At 42.4% G+C, this 20,425-nt stretch overlaps 1 protein-coding gene across 2 annotated transcripts in view; it reads right to left on the reverse strand.

Annotated features, from left to right (window-relative positions):
* AGBL4 (ATP/GTP binding protein like 4) overlaps window positions 1-20,425 on the reverse strand; it is a 956,884-nt gene that overhangs the window by 227,367 nt on the left and 709,092 nt on the right. For both annotated transcript variants that reach the window (XM_032920114.1, XM_032920113.1), the window contains one exon: window positions 12,050-12,139. In XM_032920114.1, the coding sequence (XP_032776005.1) occupies window positions 12,050-12,139 (90 nt within the window). The remainder of the gene's footprint in view (window positions 1-12,049; window positions 12,140-20,425) is intronic.

The raw sequence follows: 20,425 nt of genomic DNA on the forward strand, positions 1-20,425 counted from the left end.
TGAAAGTAAGAAGGATATATATTTCAGGGCTCCTCTAAGCACCGAGGGGGTTTTGTTGTTGCTGTTTAAGGAAGAAGGAAAAAAACCCCACCATTTCCTAAAGAATTCTATTTGGAGACTGTCTTATTGCCGAATCTACTTTGAAGCATATTAAACTAAGAAGGAATAAGATGCTCTTGTTCCTGAATAAGAATTGCTCAAGAAATGTTCTGTTGCACTTTACATTCACAGCCTGCCTCAGATGCAAATGAACTCTCAAGTGCCAGCAAGCTCTCAGACAGAAGCTCTCCCCAAGCACTCTGCAGCAATGGGTTTAAACTCTGGCAGCACTGTGACCACATAAGCTAATGTCAAGGTGCTATTTCCCCTCATATCCTTAGCCATTACGAACATTGCCAGGAAGAAGAATCAGAGTTCACATGTAACCAGAGGCAAAGACAGTCTAACTTTCTACCTTGAATAGTCAGACTGAATTTTAACATCTTAAAAGGTAAACCTAACTTTAATAAACAACCTCTTCTACCACATGAAAGATACAGCCATCAGAAGGGAGAGGTGCCAATAAACACATCGGACAAACTAAGACCCCAGACTGACATGCACATTGCAAAAGTAAGGGTTTATTTCAAAGCCACTAGAGGAGTCTGTTAGCTGAGCATGGTGGCAGTCACTTCCCAGCTGCTATCTCCAATGCAGGGTAGGCAAACTTACTGCAGTGAATTAGAGGTTGAGTCCCAAGGGGTTTCCAGTTGTGACCCCGGACGGTACAGCTAGCTGTTCCCTTCTCCTCCCCAGGAGAAAAAGGCAGGCCCAACTTTGAGAAGATGGTACCTGGGAGAAGACTGGGTCACAGCATTTTTCAACTCCACTCATGATTCTGTGACAGCCTGCCTCCTATCTGACAGAAGATGGTTAAAGCCCAGCAAGGCTGAATGGCTTCTCTTGCACCAGAAATTGGCCACCTGCCTGTTTACACTTTGCTGTCATGGCACTAAGCACTGGTTTTTGTAAGGGAAATGGCCACAACAGTGATCAGTGCCATTCAGAAGCCACCGTGGAAGTAAAAGTTTAATAGCCATGAAAACTGAAATCTTTCAGTGATGCTAGAAATAGCTCCTTTTGGGTAGGTGGAAATACTGGTGAACAAAAACTTGCCCTGTTGCTGTTGTCTGTGCCACATCTGTTCTGTAGTTACCTAAAGACCTGGTTTATGCTTGACTCCAACATAAGGCAGAGTCCAACTTTGCAACATTTTGCCTATATGCTGTACCACTGGCTGAAGATTTTGAACTGAAGTTTGTCATAAGATCTACAGACTTTTCCTTTCCTCTTTGTTTAACTGAACACTGAAACAGATTTTTACCTTTATTTCTCCCCTCCCCCATGGTTCTTTTCCTTCAGTGATAAAGTGACAAAAAGGCAGGTAGAAAAGAAAAAAAGAGAGAAAAGGAAAATAGGAGAAAACCTAAAAGTGAGCTTGTATGAAATTTCAAATAAAGCATTCTCTTTGAAAACCTGTGGCATTATAAAAACAAAACAAACTAATTATTTTTCACCCATCTCCAATTATCTTTACATTTAGCAGGAAAGACTCAAAACCACAACCTCCAAATCAGAGCATGGATACTAGGGGTGTAGAAACATTTACTGAACATGTACTAAGTAACCAGACCCTTGAACTAACACTATAGGGCACATCTGGAAATTGTCTCCTAGATGCCACATGTCTCTAAGGATCCAGCCTTCCTGGGGAGGGTGACCCTTAAAGAGAGCTGTGTGCCGCTGCTCAAAATCACTGTAAATCCATGCTTCCTGCCTACAAAGGGTTTAATAGAAGTTTGCCCACACATTAGGGTCCCAGCAAAGCAGTTTGTGCCTACAATTCTTCCTAGATAAAATTAAGCAGGACTGGTAAAGAATGTGCCCCCTTTTGGATGTGGCATGTGCCCTGTTACCCTTCTTTTCCATCCTCAGACTCCAGAGAAGCATTGAAAGAGTAAAGACAACCTCCTGAGGCAGGAGCCAGCTTTCATCCCAAGTTGCTTCTTACTCTCCAAACAAGCTTTACGCCCTTTTCTCTGTAAGTTGCAGAAGTCAAGGAGAGAGGCTTCTTATAAACATCTACACAATACTTGCGACAGGCACACACAGAGCACGTGAGCAATCTGTGCAGGGGCAGAGGAAGAGTTTCGCCCGGGTGCCCTTGTGTCAAAGAGAAGTTTCCAGCGGCCAAGTCCTCATCACACATGAATGCTGGCTCCTCAGAGCAGCAGCTATAGCAATGCAGAAAGAGCAAGGAGGCAAGTGCAGGCCACCTTGGAGACAAAGGAACTGAAAACAAAATGAAAACAAAAAAATCAATTCAGCTGAACTGAGCCAGGACAGGCAAAGAACAAAGGGTAAAGAAGACAAAGCCAGAAACAATAGACCAGCAAGATTAATATCACTTGTGAAGAAGAGCTAGGACACTACTGAATGGCAAAGGCTTAAAGAAAAGTATAAAAACTAGAAGAGACTCCTAATTGTGAAGCCTGACATATCACTACAGCACCTGCAGCTTGATCAGTACCAATCTCACACAGTGCTACACTTAAAGAGAAGGTTTTATCTCACAGCTTCGATTCCTTGAAATTAATGATGGTCACTTACTAGGAGCTGTTTCTTTTTTCATTAACAACAGAGCCATGCAAATGAGATCTTCAGACAACCCCAGACTTCCTGTGGTCTTTACATCACTGTTCTGAGTTTTGCATATTCATGCCCTGGTCTAATTCAATTGGGGCAGGACTTCGAGATTCCTGCCTGAGATTTCCCCACTAGCAACTAGATGCTCCAGCACGGTTTGACCCATGCATGCAAAGCCCAGTTTGGGGAAACCTGTGCAAAACTGTACACTGGATGCTCTTGGTGAGTTGGACTGCTGCACAGCCACAGACTCAGCAGGCAGTGTCATGAGCAATGTCTTAGCTAACATTTCTAGAGTGTTTGCTCTCCCATGTTAGCCCAGGGGAGATCTGTTGCATGGGCACACCACCACTCCCTGAATGTAAGGACTTACTACCCATGGCTGTACAGAACAATACACACAGAAGATGCCCTGATGTAATTGATAACTGGGAAGACATGGCTCAACATCTTCAAAATCCACTTGGACTGCAATTTCTAGTGGGAAAACCAGTCTATATTAAGGAAAGACAAATGCCCATGAAGTCCAGCTGAATAACTATTTTCTTTTTTCCCTATCCTCAGACATCAGCAAAGTGCCACAGTATGCTGTTACAAAGATGATGTGCTTTGCCCTAGAGGCAGGTTTCTTCGGGCTGGAAGGATATGATCTTTAAGCTAATGCTATTCAGAAGTATGAGCAGTCAAAAAACATTGCAAAACCAGTATGTTGAAGAGATTAATTGGTCAATCCCACCCAGAGACAAAGCAAATTTGCCTGCTGTTGTATAGTGAAGTCTTTTTCAATTCTCCCTCTTGAAGACCAAGGGCTCCTTTAGCTCTGATTATTGTAAAGAGAATTAGTTAAGCAGAGGTAGTCAAAGGCCTGCCTTGGGCAAAGGGTAAACTGAATCAAAGCCACTTGACATTTCTTAGCTGTGTAGGCAAAGCTGACCTTGTTGTTTCAGGAACGAGGAGTTAGGACTGATCCATTCCTCCTACTGGAAGTTGCAAGGTGAGCATGCAGGTCCAGACTTGGGGTTGAGAGCCTGCCTGGTGACTCCAATTTTCTGTTCCCAATACTACTGATAGGATGGAAGAGATGAGGCAGCAACTTCTACTGTTGGTGGGAAGGGGTCTCACAGCCACGCAACAGCCTTCTTTGCACATACCACACCTCCTCCCTCAGGGGCAGCCCAGATCTCCAGAGCTCTGGAAATTCCTTCTGCCCTTTGCAGACCTGACCATACCTCTACACAGCCCCTCTACCCACTCTGCCACCATCACACCATCTTCTCTTCTCTGCAGGGTTCCCTGGCACATCCAGAAAGCATACACAGTAAAAGAGTAAGTCACATAACTCTATAGCCAGAGAACTTTAACCTCATTATAAATGCCCTGCAGCTCAGGAAACCAGGTGTATAACCTCTCATAACCTGCCTGACACCATAGTGAATTGATTCAAAACCGGTGATATCCTGTAACAGCTAATGTCACTTTGGGTAGCAGAAATTCTTCTAATGGTCTATTTACCTCAACACAATTTTAAGAGGGGCTTTTATTTTCATTACTCCAATATGGATGTTCTATATTCTCAGGACAACCTCTCTCTCTCCTGGGACACTTCACACTAAAATCCCATCCAGGAGATTTACAAGGGACAGACAATAGTGTTTTTCATGTTGCTTTAGAAGTCAAGGAGAGTGTTTCTCTTTGTATTAAAGCTTAGGAACTGTGCACTTAAAGAAAAAAAGAAGTCTCAGTGAGAAGGATGAACGCAGTCTAACAACTTTCAGAGAGCCCTGCAGCTCATTTTGTGTTTGGGCTGTTGAATTCTGTTGTCTTTGTCTGCTTCTCACCATTTGGTTTCCTGAACCCCCCCTATAAAAGAGACCATGAACTGCAGCTTCTGTTCACAATGTTCCCTCACTGCTTGTAAGCACTAAGCTGCAGCTAAATGAACAGGAGAGTGTTCCCATCCTCTCCTGCCACAACTTATGCATATCACCTTATGCATATGCAGAATACCATTCATTTTATAGGAAGATTTTGCTTTTTTATTGACCACTAGGGCAGAATTGTGCAATATCAGAAGCATTTTCCTATGGACTGCAGCCGAAAGAGGAGATTTGCAAAAGGATACAAGTATTAAAAGGCAATGGTCTTCTGCATCTTTGTACCTTTAGGGTGGCAAGAGAGCGAGCATAAAACTCCCTTAAAGTGGAGCTTCTATTTAGTTCAGTTCTCTCCAGTATTAGCAATGCAGCACACAACCTGGAACACTGGTAACAGCCCCCACAAAGGGCATACTTATATCCGAGAGCACTAACAGGCCTGCTGCATGGCCTCCTCCATCCAAAGATGAATTACAAACTAAGCCTTTATATGTAAGGAAGCATTCACTTTGGGTCTAGAAGTAGCCAGGAGAGCATAAGTGTTTGCTTCCAGTCTCTTTCTTTGGCAGAGAAGACGTAAGTGAGACTTTACAGTAATATAACAAATGTACAAGATCCCCACTCAGTATGGAATCCTATTTTGTTTCCTCCTCTAGTACGAAATACAGATAAGAAATGAAGATGATTTGGCTTTCTAGAAAGAAGAATACAATAGATAAAGTCAGTTCAGAACTGATGCCACCCATGCATTTAATCAGATGCAAATTCAGCCTGATACGAAGTCTGGCAGGTGACAGCCTCAAGCTTTCAATGGCCCCATCGTTACCACAACAGACATTTTCTGCGTTCAGTGTTTTTTCTTCAGTTCAGCTGCTGTTACCAAAAGCATCCTATACCAACGCCCACAGAACTTAGTTTCATTTCTTTAGGAGAAATTTATCCCCTGGAAACAGCCAGGTCATCACCTCTGTTACTCCAGAAAGGCTTCTTTCACATGTAAAGGCTTCATTAGCTTTATTTACACTTGCATTCAAAACATGCCCTGTCCTGTCTTTCAGTTACTATCACTTATGCCCTAATGCTCAAAAGATTTATGCTTAGTGAAGGAAGCAGAAAAGCAGCTTTTAGCCCTGACAGTTTATTCCTCCTCTTTCTTTATAATAAAAGACAGACTTCGACTGAAATTCCAAGCAGGAGCAGCAACTTTCAAAATTATTCTTCTCACACATACAACTGCCTTTCCCACAAACAAAAAACCAAACCATAGAATCATAGAATGGTTTGGGTTGGAAAGGACCTTAAGATCACCAAGTTCCAACCCCCTGCGATGGGCAGGGACAGCTCACACTAGACCATGTCACCCAAGGCACTGTCCAGCCTGGCCTTGAACACTGCCAGGGATGGAGCATTTACCACTTCTCTGGGCAACCTGTTCCACTGCCTCACCACCCTCACAGTAAAGAACTTCTTCCTTATATCTAACCTGAACTTCTCCTGTTCAAGTTTGAACCCATTACCCCTTGTCCTACCACTACAGTCCCTGATGAAGAGTCCCTCCCCAGCATCCTTATAGGCCCCCTTCAGATACTGGAAGGCTGCTATGAGGTCTCCACGCAGCTTCTCTTCTCCAGGCTGAACAGCCCCAACTTTCTTAGCCTGTCTTCATGCGGGAGGTGTTTGAGGCCCCTTATCCTCGTGGCCTCCTCTGGACTTGCTCCAACAGCTCCACGACACCAGAACTGCACACAGTGCTCTGAGTGGGGTCTCACAAGAGCAGAGTAGAAGGGCAGGATCACCTCCTTCAATCTCCCCAAGTCCCACTCATGTTGTAGCAACTTCACTCTAACTCCTTCAGGGTTCCTGCAGGATCAAAATTGAAGGCATCGACTCCATGAATCATAGTATCATAGAATACTAGGTTGGAAGGGACCTCAAAGATCATCTGGTCCAACCTTTCCAGGCAAGCATGACCTAGACTAGATGTCCCAGCACCCTGTCCAGTCGAACCTTAAGTGTCCAATCTTGGGGAACCCCCCACTTACCTGGGGAGATTATTCCAATGACTGATTGTTCTCATTGTGGAAGAATTTCCTCTAGTGTCCAACCGGAATGTCCCTGGGAGTAACTTGTACCCATTACTCCTCCTCTTTACCATGTGACTCCTTGTTAAAAGGGAACCTTCATCTTCTCTGTAGTCACCCTTTAAGTTCTGAATCATGGTGATAAGGTCTCCCCTAGCTTTCTTTTCTCAATGCTGAACAAACCCAGTTCTCTCAGCCTTTCCTCATATTGCAGGTTTCCCAGTCTTTTAGTCAGCTTTGTGGACCTTCCCTGGACTTTCTCTAGCCTGTCCGCATCTTTTTTGTATAGCGGGGACCAAAACTGAACACAGTATTCCAGGTGTGGCCTGATGAGTTCCAAATGGGATAATGAGTTCTTTATCTCTGCTGGTGATGCCCTTGTTGATGCAACCCAGCATCCTGTTGGCTTTCTTTGCTGCAGCTGCACACTGTTCACTCATATTGAGCTTGTTGTCCATTAGGAACCCCGGGTCCCTTTCCACAGAGCTGCCAAGTAGAATCCAGCTGCACTCTTGGATTGTGTTTACCCAGGTGCAAGACCTGTCACTCGTCCTTGCTGAACTTCATGAAGTTCTTGTTAGCCCACTTTTCCAGCCTATCTAGGTCATCATGCAGGATGGGTCTCCCTTCCAAAGTGTCCACTTCCCCACTCGGTTTGCTGTCATCAAACTTGGTTAGGGTATGCTTGATCCCACCTTCCAGATAATTTACAAAGATATTAAACAGAGTTGGGCCCCACATCGATCCCTGAGGACGCCCCTAGTGACATGTCACCAGCTTGAAAAGGAGTTATTTACCACGACCTGGGTAAATAACTGGGTGCAGCCCATCAGTGAGGTGAACTAGAAAACTGCCACCACTTGTAAGAGTCATCTTGGGATCTGTACAGGAACAAAATCCTTCAGAGCACCTTGGTCACATAGAGAGCAAGTGCGGTTACCCAGTAGCCCACTGAGTTACTGTGCACCAGCAGGACTCCTGAGGCAGCTGGTGGGAGACTTGTTTTCAGGCAGTCTGTCCCCTTTTACCCACTTCTTTAAACTTAGAATCAAAATGTGTATGAAAGTTTTCAGATTTCTTTTTTCCCTGCACTCTGCTGGGAAGAGGGTGGGGGTTAAAAACACAGACCAAGAATGTTAACAGAAAACCAAGAGACATTGTCCAGTGTAGTCTGGTTTTTCATTTCATATCATTTGATTTAAGGGTGAAGCGAGAGGGAGCATTCATTTAAGCAGCTGTAATGAAAAAAGATTGATTGAAAAGTCATTTTTGCTCCATTTCTTATGGACAGAGTCCCAGGTGTCTGTTTTCCTTAAATTTTCTTTTTAATGGCTGTTCCTTATTCAGCCCATAAGCTTCAAGGTCAGCTTCAGGTTAAATTACACTTAGCTCAAGATGCTCAGCATCTGCAAAACCAGCTATGGGATCCCTCTCCCTCCCCCTCCCCTCATGCACTGAATCTTCCATTCTCGGCTCCCTAAAAGTATATATATTTTTAATATACTTACTATATTAAAAGTAAAACACTTGGGGTACAAATTGTCATTGTTTTGCATTTAAATGGCATGGTGAATGCCACACAGGCAAATGTCTTAAAAAGATGGCAAGTGACATCCTACTAATAAAACATGCAAAGTCAATGAGGAAAGTACGTCTAACTATATCTAGACATGCTTAAGCTTGCAGTTACTGGCTGCTGGCAAAAGCCAAAGCATAACACTGCAAACTTATGCATGGCAGTCACCACATGTCTCCACAACCTCCCATGTACATGAGTAGTGAGGGACAGTTGGTTATCTCCCACTAAACAAATAAGACCTAGCAAGCAACAAAAGGAAATATGATACTGTAAGTATACTGGGGCAGGGGGAGAATTCTCCTATTGCCAGATCTTGGGTAAAATCCAGGCCTTTGGAAAGCTGGCTTATCACCACTGTTTAGAGGGTAGGGACTAGAGGTACAGATTTTACACACACATATTTGCACACATTACATACATATATAGGCATTATCTGACATCTGCCCCTATCTGTAAGAGTTAGTAATTTACTTGCCTTAACAGTATAATGTGGAAGACAGAAAATAGCATGCATTTGCTTGAATAAGAATATGAGGGGGGACGAGGGAAGGGGGAGGAAAATAAGGAAAAATATCTAGGAAAGGAAAAGAATCTAAAACCACAACTTTAGAAAAATCCCTCAGAAATCTGAACAGCCCATGAGTGATGAGTTCAAGCTGTAAGATGAATTTGCACTCTTCTGTGTTGCGCTATAAAAGCCTTCCAGGAGCAGCAGTGATTCCAGTTAGTTAGAAAATGGTGTGTAAGAGCTAAGTGAAAACAACACCCTCTTCATCTCAGACCCCACTCCTACTTACTCATCCCCAAACATGACACAAGCATCAATGCTCATGATGACTGTCACAGCCTGAGGAGGAAAGCACCATCCTACCTTTGAATGTAAAGTGCTATCATGCAAATATACTCTCTGGTGACTAACTCTTCATTTGTCCCTGAACTTCACAACAAGCAGTTAAGAACTACCATGAAAACTTCCTAAAAAGGCTAACCTGAAGCATTGTAATAACTCTTAAAAGACCAAAACAGAAAAAAAACCCTCAAGGGTTTTAAGGTTCTTAATCCATCTTTCTATGAAGAGGCCCTCTAGGGTTTTGTCCGCCTTTTAAGGAAGGGAGCTACAGCTCAGCAGCTGCACCATGTGTGAAATATTATAGCACTTGTTTTTAACTGCTGGATGAGGTGCCTAATGATTCTAGGGAGATCTGGCTACTACTGCAAACACGTCACAGCTGTAAGGAGACAGAGGTGTGTATCCAAGTTTACAATACTTTTACATCTGCGGGAATATTGAGTATTTGTATCCAAAATCCAGTTTTCAGTGGATTCTTCGTAACAGAATATGAATAAGGATGACACAGAAACAGTACAGCTTTGAGTAGGGAGATGGCCTTATGGTGTTTTCCCACAGGAACACAAAGATCCTTGTTTAGATTTAATCTGTAGTAGAGTGAAGGACAAAGGATCGACAGGCAGGACCAAGCATATCCTGATGCATCAACTTGCTTCTCAGGAGGGTATCCTTCCTAGTCAAAAAATGGAAGACATAATAGGTAGCTCCTGTCAGGCACCAGGCATCAGTTCTGTCCAGACTACACCTAACTATATAACCTTTCTAGAAAGCAGGTCAGGAAGAGACTTGGCTAGCTCAAAGACAGGTAGAAAACTGATCAAGGAGTTAGTTATGAGCTTAGAGCTTTAAAGAGGAAGACAGAGCCTGAACTGAATGAAACCCAAGATTGACTGATAAAAAGTAGGAACAAAAATAAAGCTTGTAACTCCTTATCTATTCCTCCATGGGATGATTCTCCAGGCCTGAGCAGTAGCAATTCTGCTCTTCCATAAATAAGATGCTGCTTGCACCTGGGGAATCTTTGAGATTAGCTGCCATATCTTAATACTTCAGGTGGTAAGCATAATCAAACATTCAAGAAGAAATCTCTTTACCAAGGAAAAAAAATCCTGACATGTTCCATATGCACGGGGCTGGCATTTGGATATTAAATTTGCAACACCCAACTGCCAAAATACTTCCCAAGACTCCAGAAATATAATTCCTCATTGTGCCCTCACTTGACTGCCAAAGGGATCCTTTTTATCCCTTCTTTTGGCCCTCCTACACAAAAGTTCCCGAAGATGGAACAAGCGCCCAATTTCACATTTGGCAATGCTAGAAACAACACAGCAACGGCCTTGAAATGTTTGCCATTTCTACTTGTCTTGACACTAATTATACACACAAGGCAGCTTCATCTGCACGGGGCAGAATGGCTCGATGCACAGCAGAGTGCAGTGCCTTCAGATCCACGCATTTCCAAGCGAGTCAAGCGTGCATTATAACTGCAGTCAGAGTAAGTTTCTGATGTGCTTCTCCAAGAGCCATCCCTCATTTTAATTTTGCTTTTCCTTATCTCCCCCCTCCCTTTTTGTTTTAATTTTTCCTACAGACCACAAAATTTCTCTGAGACAGCCAGAACATGATTTCCATCCAGTTGTTTCACCAGGCTAAGCATGCCACCCACTTTTTCACATTCCTTTTTTTTCCTCCCTTTTTGAATAAACTCTCCATTATCAAAATAAAACAACATCATTTACAAAGTACCGCCTCAGCAGCATGCCTCAGCCCTCATTTCACAGGGCTATATGCCAGCAGCCACAAACAGAATCAAAGCATCCAATTAAAAATCCATATTCATTAACAAACATCATGTGTACTGTAATGCCCTGCATTGACTATGCCAACGCAGGAGATGGGAAACTTGCTGAGTTTTCCTGCTTTCAGTCTGAAGCACTATTTTATTAAAGGAAGGGTTTTACCTTTGTTGCTCCACAGGCTGGCAAGAAGAGGCCCAGTGTCCTATTAGCCCATTGGGCTAGGGCAGCAGAAGTGACAGCTGTTGACCTTTTGCCTTAGAGAGATGCCAAACACAGGACCTTGCCAAGATGAGAAGCACACAGAGAAGACCATGAAACTGTGCCAGACCTTTCCCACCGAGGTCTTTAGGTACCAACAGGGCCAGTTGCAAACCAATGCATGGCATTACAAGAAGCCAACGTAATAAACTCTGCATATGCTTGATTGATGCAGCTCATTGGCTTGGCAGGGGCAGATCCAAGCTGGTGTAGTAAATTAGCATATTGCCTTGGCTTGGGGGAAGTTACATTGATTTACACCAACAACAATTTACCACTGCAGAAAGCCACATACCGTTAGTACAATATTTCAGACCTATACAATGGAGTTATATGAACACATGCCAGGATTATTTATTTATTTGTAGCCACAAGCCTGACATTTACAACTCTTTATAAATACGAGCTGGGCAATTTGCTTTCTATTTTTAGCAGGAATGCTTTGTGCAGGGAACAGCTGTCAGCCACTGGAGCTGTGCTCCTCAGAGCAGCAGCTTCAGACAAATAGAGGCCTCAGAATTAAATTGGAGCACGAGGGTCACTGCTTTGTGGTGGAAAAGAAGCTGAAGATAGCAGACAGCAAGAAAACACAAGCAGCTAATAGAGAACCACTCTGAGAGCTTTTCCAGCCTGTTTTCCTAAGAAAAGGAAGCTTACATGATCACTTTGCATATGTCTAAGTGTGACTGTCAACTCTTCCCCAATAGCTTCAGAGCCCACTGTCCAATTCTGATGAACTCAAATATTCCTGCTGCCTCCAAGAAGTCAGGCACAGGTGAAACATTCTGCTGATAACCTCACTGTGGAAAAAAAATATGTGAACTCAGCCTTCTATCAGATACAAAGCTATGCAAACCCAATACATGCATTGATAGGAAATCAGATCTCAACAGATCTGCCATCTTCATGCAGACACTCACCTTGGCACACAAAGGAAGATGGTGTTTCTCCAGGGTGGACCCGTGCAGTGATGAACACCACTTTCTGTTCAGCCCCTGGACGCAAGTTCGCTGCAGCAGAAGGTGGTGGCAGGGGACAGAGGAAAAGAGAGAGATAAAGATCCTTAAACAGGGTCCCATTAGTAGGAACAAAGAGCCATTACTTTTTAAGGCATATCCTTTAATTAAAACTGGACATACATTACAAATAAGCACAATCTATAACTAAAGGAGGCAGCATCACTGGGTATCCCATACCAGGCCATATAGCAGAATGCACAAAGGCTGCAAAACTAATGACATGCAGCCAAACCTGCAACAGCAAAGTTAGCTCTCTTTTCAAAACCCAGGACTTACTACAGTGAGTTTAACTGCACTATAATTGCTCTCTCACTTGTGATAAATGTCCCCCTGGGGCGACAAGAACAACAGTGGGGGTCCATTCACAACGTTAAGCCAATTGCACCCTGCATTACACTTGATACAAGCCTTAACAGTGCCCAACAATGGTAAAGTGCTAACAAATGACATTTATTAGGCTTTGCTTTGGGGAATTTGAGGGGATATTTTATTATTTTTTTAAATCTCTTAACTATTTGGAACTGCATCTGCCCTGACTGAAAGAGATGCTCAAAACCAATAAAGCATGGAAAAGTGTCCAGGATTAAATCCAGCAAGCTTCTCCAGTGAGGGCATGAAAATTTGCCAGGTCCCCTTCAAATTACAAATAGGTGGGAGACAGATCCCACCTACGCTGTACTTAATATAGGTTAATTCCCCAGTATTGAAACCACACTATGGCCACTTGGTTCAGCCGTAAACTACATGGGTTAAGCAGGATGTTTTCTCTGTTTGTGCAATGACTGCATTTAATAAAGAGGAAATAAAAATTACCCTCTTTCAAAGTGGGTTCTGGGAATTTTAAAGACCATAAGAGGTCAGGACCTCAGTTAGATGTCGTATCTAGCTCTGAACACATACAGCAGGGGTAATACTAAACACAGCAGGATCCAATTGCTAGAAACAGTTTAAATCTTTGTTTTGAAATACAAAGTTTACATACTAAAAGGAGACTAGAAACCAAATCTGAGCCTTTTTTTTTTTTGTAATTAGGAAGATGTGTTACATATATATCCAAACATTGACTTTTAATTTCAAAGATACTTGGGAGGCCTCAAGACCATACCCGAGTTATTTGGTTAATTTCCTGAATTCTTACAAACGCGCAGCTTCCCCAACGGTAAATCACACCTAACAGCACCACAGGAATAATCAATGTATTTTTGGTTGTTCTCAGGAGACAATCTCACCAGGTTTCTTTTTTATTTCCTTAGCATCTCTAAATGTCCTACAGCTGCTCACCCCGTAACTCAGCCATTCATCTGTTCTTTCACACTCCAGCTTCACCACTCTCTGGTGTTTTTGAGCCCCAGAGGCAAAGAAATATAAGAAAGAATGTCTCTGACAAACATAGCAGCTGGTGGGGTCAATTCTGTCTGAAGAACACAAGTGGGACGCAGCAAAAAGGAACACACTACCTTCAGCTAGAACTGATGACCACCCCACATCATTTGCATTAACATCAAGTAGCGTGGGAGTGTCCTGAGTTCAGCTATAGCAGTCATTTTTCTCCTTCTTAGTAGCTGGTGCAGTGCTGTGTTTTTTAACTTTCAGCCTGGGAACAACGCTGATAACACTGATGGTTTTAGTTGTTGCTAAGTAATGTTTATTCCAACCAAGGACTTTCTCAGCGTCATGCTTTGCCAGGGAGGAGGGGAAGCCGGGAGGAAGCAGAGACAGGACACCTGGCCCAAACTAGCCAAAGGGATATTCCATACCACAGCACGTCATGCCCAGTATATAAACCGGGGGGAGTTACCCGGAAGGCCGGATCACTGCTCGGGTCGGGCTCAGTATCAGTCAGCGGGTGGTGAGCAATTGTATCCTCTCCCCTTGTTATTTCACTAATCATTATTATCATTGGTGGTAGCAGTAGTGGTTTTGTATTATACCTTAGTTGCGGGACTGCTCTTATCTCAACCCATGGGAGTTACATTCTTCCGATTCTCCTCCCTATCCCTCCGGGAGTGGGGGGAGGAAGGGGGGGAGTGAGCGAGCGGCTGTGTGGTTCTGAGTTACCAGCTGGGCTCAAACCACGACAGGGAGGAAGGAGATAAATCAGCAAACCAACTTTAAAGAACAAAAGGAGAAGGCTGGGATCACTTTTGCAAGAGGAGAGGAGTTTTCCTCCTCTTGGAAAAACAGCTTTAAAGGGACAGTGGGTCAGCACAGAAGTGATGCTCAGCAACATGACTACCACTGTTTGGAGCTGGAATAGCATCTTGGTTAGGAAATCTTTTGGACAGATTAGTTTGGGGGTGTTTGTGGCTTTGGCTTTTTTTTCTTTATAATTACATTTTTATTATTTATGCTTTATCCTTCATAACAGTTATTAAAATCATTAGTCAGTTCATTCTCCTCTGGAACTGAAGAGGACTTTCCCAATTTAGGGCTCACTGCAAAGCTGCTTGGAGTCAATGGGAGGTGTGGTACAGAGTACTAACCAGGATCTCTCTTGCCCACTTCCCTAGGGGATGGAAGAGCACCAAATTACCACCCTGCACTAAGTGCCAAGCAACTTCACTCTGCCTTGGTTTACAATCCCCAAAACATCACTCACTTTCCAGACAGTACATCTGCTGCAGACTGCGAATGCACAACCTTGCACGTACAGACCCTTCCACAGAGGAAAGTGTGAGGAGAAAGGAGAGGTAGAGAGGAACTGTTTTGGACTGACCACAACCCCATTATCCATCCCTGACACCATTGGGGTGAGGGGCAGTGGGTTACAGAAGAGTTGGAAGTGAAATCAGTCCTGGGAAAACAGAGGATGGAAATGTGTTGTTTTAATTTTTCTCTTTGTTTCTCACTATACAAGTCTATTTTAATTAGCAATAAATTAGTTTTTCCCCCAAGTCGAGTCTGCTTTGCCCATGACGGTAATTGGTAAGTGATATCCCTGTCTTTGTCTTAACCCACTTTTCATCTTATCTTGACTCAAAACTTTTCATCTTATTTTCTCCCCCCTATCCTGTAGAGGAGGGAGCACCTGGCTAAGATTAAACCACCAAAACAATAATGGAAACCACAACTACAAAACACCATTTCATATTTTAATTTAAATGTTACATTGAAAATGCAACCTATTTTCTACTTCAGGATTGAAAATATCAATCAAAATTAAAATTATTAGAAGCGTACAGCTTTGCTTACTAGATGCCAAAAGCACTTCAGCAAAATGACAGAAAGGCATGCTCCATTCAGCCACAACTTTTCGAGTTGTGGAAACAGAGAGAAATAGTCTGTTGTGATAATCCCTTCTATCCTTCCAACTGCCATAGCAGTGAATCTTAGAAACAAAGCTATTTGATGAAAAAGTTTTCCAAGGGAAGAAATTTATATGTTTCTGGAATTATTTCTTTTTCATTTTCTCTTCCAGAAAGCATCTTGAAGATTGAACTAAATGTTTTGTTTTCCCTCTGAATGCTACTACCACCATCATCATTGATAATATTTGCCTTGACTTCAGATTCCAGCTGGGACCTAAAAAACTACCACTGCATGTTACACCCTTGTAGCCTGCTACTCACCCACCACCATTCTGTTGCTCTGCTGCAGAGAACTCCCTCAGGCAAAGCTGTGAAGATCTAAGGTGCTCGTGAGAACAACATTTACCTCAACACCTCTTCTGGCTCTAAAGCCACCACAATGGCCAATGTCATACTGAAAAGAAGCCCTGTTAGCTGCAAGCAAGCAAGCAACTCAAATCTCTCACTCTGAAATATCACTTGAGCTATCTGGCTCTCAACTCATACTCCTTCTCCTCTAATGCTAAAGCATATACAAGCCAACCACTTAAAGCAATCCCACTGGAAACAGCCCCTCAGCTCTCATCCAGGAAACAGTGATTTCCACTCTTGGTTATGTATTACACTAGTGCCTCTAAAATAGAGTCACACGGAAAACATTTTCTACTAAAAAAAAAAAGAGCAAAATCTAAACCTTCATGGGAAGCAATTTCACTTAGCCATTTTCATGCTACCATAAAACCATGAAAACAACAGTATTTGTATGTAGTAGCTTAATAATAAGTATCTAGAAATTTTCTGCAGAAATATTACTAGCAAAATGAAGTGCTGCAACAGAACTGAGGTAGATACCATGTCAGACCAGAGACAGACTGCAGAGAGATTGCAGATTTGTTGTTTAAGTCTTGTAGCGATGGTATGGTAGTGGTGCAAGTTCACAAAATACTACTAAGGCTGATTGATCGTGTACGAAAGATGAGCAAGTCTGACCTTAGAAGTCTACTTCAGAAATCCTTAACTGGCACCCATTAGGAGAACTTGAAAACGTGAATTCCACTCCTTTTCAGACGACTTCAAAGTTAGGACAAGGTGCTGTGTAAACCTTGTCTTTCTCCTCTCCAATATTTCACCACATATGTAGAAGACCAGAGGGTTCTAATCAGAAGAAATGGAAATCCATCATTCTAAAAACATATGCCCCCAAAATAATTTGATTTAAATACCCACACATATATTCATGAAATATATCCATTGCCAATAAATTACATACTGTCTTCCTTTCTCAGGTACTTTGCAGTATAAGGTGGGCTGTTGCCAGTATCTTATATTCAAAAGCCTGTGAGTTAATGACTCCACAGAGGAAATCAAAAGAGCTCAGTTGCATTACACTTCACTGTGCTGCCTCAGCTTGTCTGCTTCCAACAGAACTGTAACATCTGTGTCAAAAGCTAACACTGATGTTGTTGCCCTCCCGATTGCCTAGTCTCTACATATTAACTTGCTTTAGCAAATCAAATCCAAGCAGCATTTACTGTACTCTGGCTTTTCCTAAGAGACCAGATTAGCACCTAAGTCCATTTGTTTTTGTTACTTCTGGCCACAATTGTCATTTCAGGTACAAGTGCACATCTCAGCAACACAGTGCAAACCCACCATTTTTGGTCACTACTAGTTGCCACTGGACTTGCAGTCAAAACTACAAGGTTTTCTGTCTTGCCTACTTATAGTTGGCTTGAGTGGTACAGAGAAACACAGTGGCACAGAAGGCAGAAGTGATGCCATTTGTACCACAGACAGATGAGCAAGGTTTGGACTACAGTTTTTGAAAGTCAGACACCTATTCCTATGTACTTTTACCTGGAAAGTGAGGCATCAGTATCCTGGCTCCCATGCAGAACCCATGGAAGGTCAAGTCTGCATAGGGGAAGCACTCCTACAAGGTGCTCTTATTGCTCATTGACTCTCACCTCCCATCATATTTAGATAGTCCCATCTGGAGCAGAGAGGTGCTCTGTTTAGAAAAGCCTCACTTGTGTATGGACATTCTACCCTGTAACAGTCCTGCATGTAGTGCTCAAAACTGAATCCAAACCTCTCAAGTTCTGGATTTTCATTCAGGTTGTGGCCCTGACTCTGTCCGGTGCTTAAGTATGCGATTTGTTTGACAGACTTCTGTTGTGTTTAAAAATATGCTTAAACATAAGCATTGGCATAAGAGTTTTGCTGAACTGGGGCCGTTTAGCAGGAAGCCTGCCCCTGAGATCATTGTCACAATGTTTTAAAGTTGGAGATTGTGCAACTATTATCCTTTATTGCCCATTTTATGCCAAAGTCTCTCTTTCTTTTTACATTCCTCTTAAAAGCAAAGCTATTTTGGAGCATTTAATATTATTTAATCTCTTTACTCTGGCAGCACAGAAATTAGAGAGACCATTACAATGGTCCTGTGTGTGCGTATGCTTTATTGATGTATATGCTGACCTAATATCAAATTGATTTTGCTCAGCTTTTCTGCTGACCATGGAAAAATGCAAATTGGGTATTATATTTGCACACTAATTTTATTGGGCCCCTGTGTCTTCATAAAAAGATAAAGTTTGGGCTAATAAAAATAAAACATTTCTGGTGCTAATATAGGCAAATGTTTATGTAGGCAGGTAACAAATTGGTTTGTCATTTAGGGGAACATAAAGAGCACTAAAATCATCTTTAGGCAAAATAGATTGGTGGCTTTTGCTTAGCTTTTAGCTTTCATTTGCAAAATCAATTTAATGTAGCACAGTGTCTCAAAGACAGGGTGACACAGGATTAAGACATTCATTGTGTTCCCCTCCGTAACTCCCCCTTATTCAGAAGCCCTGGGATTTGGGTTTGCTCTTGTTCAAAGCAAATTAAATATATTCCAGCAGAAAAGGGAAAAAAGGAACATTTCGACTTACACTATATGCGAGCTTCCTACAGGGACAAACACAGGGGCACGGTAGGAAAGTGGGACTCGGTGTTCTGAAGGTAGATGCTGAAAGAGTTATCAACACTTGTCAGCGCCACCAGGAATCTGAAAGTGTAGTACTTGTATGATCTCCTTGCTTGGCTACTGCTTTGTTCCTTCTTTTCTTCCCTCGTTCACTGTAACAATGCCTTTTACATCTCTTTAACAGCCAGCAATCTCTGCTGGAATGTGGCTAAGTGAACTTCGATGACAGTTTAAGTAGATGGGCATGTATCAACAGCCGAACTTCTATTTATTGAAATGAGTTGACCTGAGTCCCAGAGCAGGCACTATTTCTATTCAGCTCTTGGTTTCCATCCCCTCCTTCTCCTTCCCTTCCTCAATTGCAGGGTAGTTTGGAGGGGTTCCATGCAGTGGGAGGTTACATAAACAGTTTTGATGTTAATACTTGACTGCATTTTCAACTTAATAGCCCAGCAAAGAGATCTGACTGTAAAGCAAAAGGCCAGAAACATCTCCTGGTAAAATTATGCTGAAGCATACATCAAACGACACTGCAGAGCTATTTGCAAAATGAGAAATGGCAAACAACTACAGAACAAGATCCCCCTTACCTCCCAGCCCCACTTGTTTGTTTTTAATCTTCATTTCATCTTGGAAGCAACTATTTTTCCATTTGGGTTTTCTGATACTGGCAGCTTGCTGCACTTCTGAGCCAGGAAAATTAACCACATGCAAAACCAGTCAAGGTACACTCACATCTTTCCTCCCTCCTCATTTCCACTAACAAAACACACTCGAAATGCAGAAGTGTCGTTTTTAAAATACACATATGCATTTGAACATTGGAACATACAGTCCTATGAATAAGAATAGAAATCTGGAATATGAACAGCACATTATTCGTCCTCAAATGGCCAAGGTGATGACAACTCACAATTAAGAATGCAGACAGTAGCATTTAATGTCACCTGCCTGAATCACTGTCATATCATAACAGTTTAGCAGGCAGGTCCCCAGCCTGCTTTCTTTTTCCCTCTCCTGTTTTGCTATTTATAAAGTCAGGTTGGAGTGTAGATCAACCCTTTGCCCTCCAGAGACCAGAGGCAGGCAGTAAATTATGGGAAGGCTAAGTGGTACATCAAATGTGTCTCCTCAAAGCTATATATCATCTTGTTAAATTTGATGTCTAATCCCAGAACCCCAGAAATCATTCCCAAAATCCCAGAAAATGCATGTGTCCTTCAGATGATACAGAACAAGAAAGTAAAGTTTACCTGCAGGGAAAAGAAAAAAGAAAAACCCCATCAAGCCAAAAACATTCTAGCCACAATTTGCTAAAAGTCTTCATTTTACTTGTGTTTTTCAATGCTGTTTCCTTAAATTCTATAGATTTAGAACTCACACATCTGTATTTGAATACATGAACTCTGGTCTACAGTACTCATCTCCTTTTTCTTCTTTTTTTTTTTTCTTACCTTGCAATGGCCAACATTAAATTACAAACTGAATAAACCAAAACACGTTCTATTTATCTCTACTTTTCACTAGATAGAAATGCAGTAGCTTACATATGTAGCAGCACTTCTCTGGTTACCATCAGTGGCAGTAATAAAGATCTTTGGCCACTCCACAAGGTCCTCTTAACTGAGCTCCACAACCCCACATCAGAGAAGATAAGGTAGAAACACTAAGGAGCTGCCTGCAGCCACAAAGGAAACAGGCCTCATCTTCATGGAAGGAATCGATACTAACTGGTACCTATCTTGCTCTCTCTTTTCACAGCTATCCTCTCTCTAGAAATGCTCACCATCCCTGTAGCCTTCATTTTATACAAAGGGCTAGAAATAAAATATTCAGATACAAGACATTTCTACCTGCAATGCTACAGTTACACAGGTATCTTTTCAGTTTGTCTTTAAAATCCAGGTATTCAAAAGATAGTGCTGGGGCCTGTTATAAAGCAATTCTCTATCAGCTCTCTCCAGTGGAGAAGGCTATGGCTATGTTTGTTTGCTACAAGTGTGCATGGGCTGAAAG

This window comes from Strigops habroptila, chromosome 8 (assembly GCF_004027225.2).
Source record: "Strigops habroptila isolate Jane chromosome 8, bStrHab1.2.pri, whole genome shotgun sequence".
NCBI classification, from domain to species: Eukaryota; Metazoa; Chordata; class Aves; order Psittaciformes; family Psittacidae; genus Strigops; species Strigops habroptila.